Source organism: Sinocyclocheilus rhinocerous, unplaced genomic scaffold (genome assembly GCF_001515625.1).
Source record: "Sinocyclocheilus rhinocerous isolate Xijiao unplaced genomic scaffold, SAMN03320098_v1.1 scaffold1523, whole genome shotgun sequence".
NCBI classification, from domain to species: domain Eukaryota; kingdom Metazoa; phylum Chordata; class Actinopteri; order Cypriniformes; family Cyprinidae; genus Sinocyclocheilus; species Sinocyclocheilus rhinocerous.
In genome coordinates this window covers 116797-124259 of record NW_015641012.1, presented here as the reverse complement: position 1 = coordinate 124259, position 7463 = coordinate 116797, and the positions used below count along the sequence as shown (strand labels likewise).

At 35.0% G+C, this 7463-nt stretch overlaps 1 protein-coding gene across 1 annotated transcript in view; it reads right to left on the bottom strand.

Annotated features, from left to right (window-relative positions):
• The window catches only part of LOC107753482 (kinesin light chain 1-like), a 29749-nt gene that overhangs the window by 13392 nt on the left and 8894 nt on the right, over window positions 1-7463 (bottom strand). Inside the window, exons 2-8 of the mRNA XM_016569635.1 lie at window positions 6469-6739; window positions 6100-6330; window positions 4406-4475; window positions 2528-2756; window positions 1187-1274; window positions 732-833; window positions 463-636 (exon numbers count right to left, since the gene is read on the bottom strand). Coding sequence (XP_016425121.1) covers window positions 463-636; window positions 732-833; window positions 1187-1274; window positions 2528-2756; window positions 4406-4475; window positions 6100-6330; window positions 6469-6717 — 1143 coding nt within the window. The 5' untranslated portion in view covers window positions 6718-6739. The remainder of the gene's footprint in view (window positions 1-462; window positions 637-731; window positions 834-1186; window positions 1275-2527; window positions 2757-4405; window positions 4476-6099; window positions 6331-6468; window positions 6740-7463) is intronic.

Here is a 7463-nt window from a genome sequence, read left to right as displayed (position 1 = left end):
ACACTATTTAAACTGAACTGAGCTGGATGATGACATCACTGAATTCAATGATGAACAATTAGAAAAATTTGTGTTTACTATTGTCCTTCTGCATTATTGGCACACTATTTTCCTAATTAATGCTGTTCAGTTGCTTTGACACAATCTGTATTGTTAAAAGCACTATATAAATAAAGGTGACTTGACTAATGTTTCACTGTATTTTTGATCAAATAAATACAGCCTTGGTGACATAAGAGACTTCTTTCAAAAACAATTTTAAAAAATCCTACTGACTCTAACCGACTTTTGGCAGGGTTTGTTATATAATATATACAGTGTATAATCTGAACTAGACTTTTGTGTTTTTCTCTTTTGTTTTAATTCTTTTCACTGCAAATAGATCTCTCAACAATGAATGAGGCTGTTTTATTGTGCAAACACGGGCTGTTTGGACTCAAGAGGAGTGCCGATTATATTCACCAGGTTGTTTTTGGTCTTGGCAACATTCGGGTCGTCAGGTCCCAGTTTTTTCTCGTAGATATCTAGAGCCCTGCAGTAATAATACTCCACCTCCTCATACTTCCCCTGATTCTGACAGAGCAGAGCCAGATTATTCAGCTGCTTGGCCACGTCTGGGTGCTCCCGCCCCAACACCTGAGCAACAAAAGAGAGACATGTTTATCATATTAAACAGTTGACACAAGAGGCTTCTGCAGTCCAACAAACAGGCCTGGTTTTTCTGATAGTACCTTCTCTCTGATCTCCAAGGCTCTCTTGCACAGCGGTTCTGCTTCCTTGTATTTCCCTCTCTTTCCGTACAGGACCGCCAGGTTGTTGAGGGTGGCTGCCACCTGGATTACAGTTTACAGGGTACTATGTGGATCCAGACAGAACGCCTGTGTACTGTTCATGGACCATTTGTCATAAATACAGCTAAAGCTTTCTTATCACAGGCTCCAATCTTATCGCCTGGCTTTACACAATTATGTAAAAAGTGCAGAGGTTTTAACAGTCGCCATCGTTCCTATAGGTCTCAGGCTTCAATGAACACTTCACAGGAAGAACTAGTTTCTTGATTTGAAGTTCGCAAGGCATTCGAGGCACTGAATCTTGGGAGACATTGAGTAGCAAATATAGTAGAGATCCCAAGCACAACTGTATATTCTCCCTGTTTCTAGAGTAATATGTGTTTCGTTGTACTTACAGCTGGGTGGTCATTGCCCAGGGTTCTCTCTCTGATTGACAGGGCATCATTAAGGAGATGAGCAGCTTCCTTGTATTTATTCTGGTCCCTGAGTGAAGAGAAATACAGTAAAGTCTTATTTTGAGAGGCTTATTTTAGTAGGTCTAGTGGGCAATCTTTTTTCTGTGGAAGCCCGTTTACGCCACAGAATAAAAAATATAAAAAGGTAATAGCGACTTTTTAATCTCACTATTCTGACTTTTTTTCTCAGTATTGTGTGATATAAATGATACCAAACAGGTATAAACTCTCAATTGCGAGAAAAAACTCTCAATTGTAAGAAAATAGTCTCTTTTTTCATCAGAATTGGACTTTATGGCAATTGTGTGTTTACATCTCACAATTCTGGAAAAAAAAATCAGCATTATGAGAAAAAAGTCAGAATTGCGAGATATAAACTCGCAATTGTAAGAAAATCTGTAAGTCTCGTTTTTCCTCACAATTGGATTTTATAACATGCAACTGTGAGTTTATATTACGCAATTCTGAGAAAAAGGCCAGAAATGTGAGATAAAAAGTCGCAATTACCTTGTTTTATTTTTTATTCAGTCGCGGAAACAGGCCTCCATATCTGTCACTTAAATATTACTCTAAATTAAATAAAGGAGTATTTGTTTTCCATGACAACATGCCAAATTAGGCAAATTTGCAAACAGAATCGCCAGTTCTGACAGAGAACGCTGAAAACCATGAGGAATTTAAAAAATATATATAAAATATGGCATAATCTGATGAAATGATTAAGCACATCCAAACACGTATACAGGCCCAGACAGAATCTGCGGACTTATTTCGTGCTTTATTCAAGCTGGTTAACCAGCATGACTTTTCTGGTAAAGCTGGTTGACTAAGGAAGTCTTGCTGGTTAAAGAAAGAGAGTTCTGTCCTCGTTTACTCACGATCACATCGCTGTAAACTAAACAAATTACTTTATTTCTTCGGTGGAACACAAAAGAAGAAACGTTGAAAAACATACCGGTTGTTTTGTCAGTGCAGTTACGAATAATGGAAACTGGAGCTTCAAAGACGAAGCTAATACTATAAAAGTGACATAATAGTAGTCCAAATGACTTGTGCACTAAATTACAAATCACTGCATTTCTGGAGTAATTTAAGTCGGTATTTGCTCAATAATAGTACTTTTAAATATAGCCATGCTGATCATTTTAATGATGCTTCTGTGTTCTTTATGATGCCTGAAAGTGGCCATTTACTGTTATTTTAAAATGTCTCCTTTTGTGTTTCATGTAACTAAGAACATAGGTTTGTGATGACTCCACATGCACCTGAGCAAACACGCACCTGTAGACCAGAGCCAGGATGTTGAGCATGGTGGCCACATCGGGATGGTCGTGTCCAGAGGTTTTCTCCAGGTCCTCCAGAGCCTGTTTGCAGAGAGGCACGGCCACCTCGTAGCGGCCCTGAGCGGCGTACTGGATCACCAGGTTATGGAGGGTCCTGAGGCGCGCTGGGATCTCATACCCTCCCTGCTGAGCGGCAGCAAGCCCGGCGCTGTTGTGCCGGTGTGAGACTGAAGGGGGCGACAGAGAGTAACACCGTTAATATCACAAATATGAACTGAATGGTTTCTCCGGCTCTGTCCCAAATGCCATTCTTCTGGTTCTCCTCAAATCCACACTTTGGTAGCGTAACGCCGCATTGACTATTGGGTAGCAGACAAAAATGGATGTACAAATCAATGGCCATGAGATGGCCAAATGCTAACAAGCATTATGGGCTGTTCACACCAAGAACAACAACTATAACGATAATTATATTAGCAACGATAACGCTCTGTTTTCTTATAAGCAGGCACTGCATTATGCCATCTGGTGATTTCAATGCTCGAGACCATTTCTTACTATGTGTCAGTAAGTTGTTGTTATTTTAGCATGTGTGTTTGGCTCAGTGTTATTTTTTTAGGATTACTGATAAACTAATGTAGTTTGATTTGTATTAGTTATCTATTTTAGTTTTAGTTACAGTTGTAGTAATGTTGTAATTTTATTAGTTTTTTTATTATGTCTATATAGGTTTTTTATTAAGTTTTAGTTTTATTTAATTTGAGTTATTTCAGTACTTCAACAAATACAAATGGATCGTTTTTTGGTGTTTGGCTTAGTGTTATGTTAGAATCATTATTATACTCATACCTTTTGTTCTTTTAATATTTTTGAATTGTTTTTAGCTTTATTTTTTTTTGTTTTCATTTAAATGTTTTAGTTTTGAAATGTTGTTGTATGCATTTGTCATTTTTATTGAATTTATTTTATTTTCTTAAATATATATATATATATATATATATATAGTATTTATAGAGTTTTAGCTTTTAGTTTTAATTACTTTTTCTTATTTGTAAGTCGCTTTGGATAAAAGCGTCTGCTAAATGACTAAAAGTAAAAGTAAAAGTAAAAGATCTTTAAAATCTGTTAACTCTCACCCTCAATAGATGTGAAAATACAGTAACTGAACTTTAATGGTTGTAATTCTTTAATGCTTTGGTACACAGAGCAAAGCGTGGTCACTTTTTAAAGAAAATACTCAGCGGGTTAATGCTGAAGTGAAAGTGTAGAAAGGTTTAAGTATAAGTCTGTTGTAAAGCAAATACACTGCACCAAACTTTTTTTTTTTTTATTTGATAAAAAATATTTTACAAAATAAATTGGACTCTAAAATTGCTAGAAAATCAAAGCCATATGTCTAACCAAGTTGTGTTCCAAATTTGAAGTTGATATCACAAAAATTGAAGTTCCTGTGAGATTTTTAGGCATTGATGCTTTCTCCTGCCACAAATTAATACATTTTATGCCACATTTCACTTTTATCACAAATCTGTTGCCAAATATGCAACATTGAGTCTCAGGCTTTTCAACCAATATGTGTTTTGTTAAGATTAGAAAAAGATGGTAACGCAATGTCCAATTTGAAAACCGTTTTCCCAGGATGACTTTTGAGTGCATTGAAGCTTTTGAATTATACCTAATTTAAGATGCTAAAAATCAAATATATGATAGAGAAAAAGGCAATTGACGTAGAGCTGCCAAGTGTCCTGCTAGCAGTTAACAGGTTAAAGTTATGTAGAATCCAATTGAAAAATTGTTTATCGTTCATCAACAGGAAAAAAATAGCAATAGCAAAGTCCACACTACAAGTTGTGGCTGTATCATTTTACATCCTTACCCTGGTCGTCTTCATCATTGGGAAACAAATCGTCCAGGGCATCTCTGGGAGTCTCACTATTTTTCTCTTCCTAAAACAAAATCAAAGAAAAAAAAATAGATTTAAATATTCAATTTAGCATGATTCTTGTTTAAATACAGTCTGTGCCACTCTGTTACTATTAATCTTATATATCAGATCATTTCTAGAGTCAGTTGCATCTCTGTCCATGCATGACTGTCTTTAGAGATTTTAATGGCTCCATTAATTCAGGAAGTAACTGCATGAAACAGCCCTTCATGAAATATAAATGATAAGCTTGAGGCAACTGTCATTTGAACAGATTGAGTGTCTTCAAATGCTTCCACTGCAGAAACAGAAGAATGAAAAACATTGGACTGAAGTAAAGGAGAGGACTTTGTCAGGGAATACAATTTACTAATTCATCACACAGTAACGATGTAACATCTCCATCCAGCAAAACAGAGTCATCCGTCTACAAGGTCAATAAATCAATGCTGGCTGCACACAGAGGAAGAAGAAATTTCCCAAGAAAAGTCCGGCTGTAGCTGCAGAGGAGATCTAAGCCAGAAAAGTCCCCTTTTATCCATTTAGAAGTCCACTTATAATGTTAGTCATGGTTTCTAGCACCAATAACATTGCAATTTAGTTTTTAATTTAGTAAATGACTTATAAATGTATTCAAATGAATACAAGATCAAAACAGATCAAGGGATACGACGGGGTTATTTTAGTTATCTAAAACGAAAACCATAAACTTTAAATGAAATAAAATAAACTATTACGAAAAAAAAAAACTAAAACTGAAATAAAAATGATTAAAAACTATATAGACATATTGTAAAAGAAAACAAAAATGCTAAAAACACAACAAAATTACTAAAACAAACTAAACTGAATATAACAACAGAAAATGATAGATAGATAGATAGATAGATAGATCAATTAATCAATCTTTCAAAAAATGAATTGGGATATACATCTCAGCATATTTTCCAAATAGATTCTCCAAAAATTCTAGAATATAAACGAAATATATTGTATATTTGGTATAATAGTAATAACAATAATATTGGGAAAAACAACAACAGTTAACTTTGTTTGAATGGACAGACACAGTATGAATAACAAATAATGACTCCAGTGTTATTTTAGTATTATTTATATACTGTTTTAGTATTTATTAATATTTGAATTAGCTTTTATTTTAATATTTTTAGTTTCCATTCTAATTGTAGTTTAAGTTTTAGAAATTATGTTATGTGCTTTTGTCTAGGTTTATTATTATTATTATTATTATTATTATTATTTATATTTGGCTTTAATTTATTTTTATTTCAGTTTTAATTTAAGTAATTTTAGTACTTCAAATTAAAATTTATTTCAGTTAGTTGCTGAAATAAAATAGGCTTTTCTTCTAATATTTATGTTTTATTTTATTTCAGCTTTATTTCAATAAGTGAAAAATGATTTTTAATAGTTTTAGGTTTAGTAAACCATAACAACACAGAATAACACTGGAGGTCGAATCCGGCACCATGAACTTTCTTACTGTAGTGTAAAGTTGACTTCTTTTCATATATTATTTCCTACAATATTTAAAAATAAAAATAGAAATCGGGGGAATATCATTTGCAACTTGATGTTATTGTGGTGTTTGTGCCAGTATGACGCTCCACCCCACTGAGAATCACCTCTGGTGAGACACCATCATCATATTTCTTGAGCTGGTTCATGAACTCCAGATGTTTCTTCTCCTCCTCCAGCTGTGCGACGCTCTGTTCGCTCTTCTGGAGCTTCTGCTGTGTGTTGGCCAGCTCGTCCCTCAGCCACTGATTCTCCTGACAGAGCCGTCGCACCTGAGCACGCAGCTTCTGCTTCTCTGACTCCACTGTGTTCAGGTGGTTGGACAGCGCCATCATCACCTGATATGTAATACAGGTGTTGTAATATTTTTACATTATTAAGTAGTTCAGCAATGGATGCTAACAACAGACTTTCTGCAAATTCAGTGGTATTCACCATATCCATTCACCCCACCCCGTACTGTCGTCGTCCCTCACCTGCGCTTCACCCAGGCCCAGCTCAATCATCTCCACAGACTTGCGCAGCAGGCTGGACTTCTCATGAACCAAACTGGCCTCCTCATCTTTCTTTAAGCACTGGATGGTCTCCACCAGACTCTGCAGGATGGAGTTGTGCTCGCTCTTGAGAGCTTCCAGACCCTGAATCACCAGTTTAGTGCTGGAGATGATCTCCTCCTGCGTCAGCTTCTCTAGTCTCTCCTCGTGGGGGTAAACCATGGTGGACATGCTCTGATGGAGGTCAGGAGGCCTGTGAAGGAAAAGGCACAGAGTTGATGGTTTGGAATGATGTGAGAATTATTTCAATTATATCTGATCATTCTTTATTTTTTGTGCACTTTAAATTGCAATGTATTGTCAAATATATTAATCCAGTACTAGAATTGGCAACAAATGTGCTTAAAAAAAAACAAAACAACATGAATCAAAAAACCTTTATAGAAAATTTGATAAGCAGTATTAATTGCAAGAAAAACATAGGCTACATTTCAAAAACTCTAGTGTATACAAAAAGGGAAGGATATAATTCTCATAGACACTTAATCAGACACTACAGTGGTACTACAGTACTATGTGGTCAAGAAATTTTTTTACTCTATACTTGAGTTTAACCAAACATTAACTCACAACTAACTATCTAGAGCAGCAGTTCTCAACCATTTTGTCTCCAATTTCTGAAGGCTCCCTAAAATATTTCTGGTACTTCTGTTATAATGACAAAGTTGCTCTTTTTATTATTATTATGTAAAGAAACTAGGATTGTCAATAATTTAAAATAAGTTCCATAATTTTCATTATAAGTTTTAATAACTGAATGCTCTTCAGGGTTTACACTTTTTATTTCCCCAAATTATTTACCAATTATTACCAGTTTTCTAGTAATTTGCCGTTACAAGATTTTTACAATTATTTTCACTCACAAATCACAATTTCTACAGATTCAATATTTCAAATTGACATAACTAGAATATATA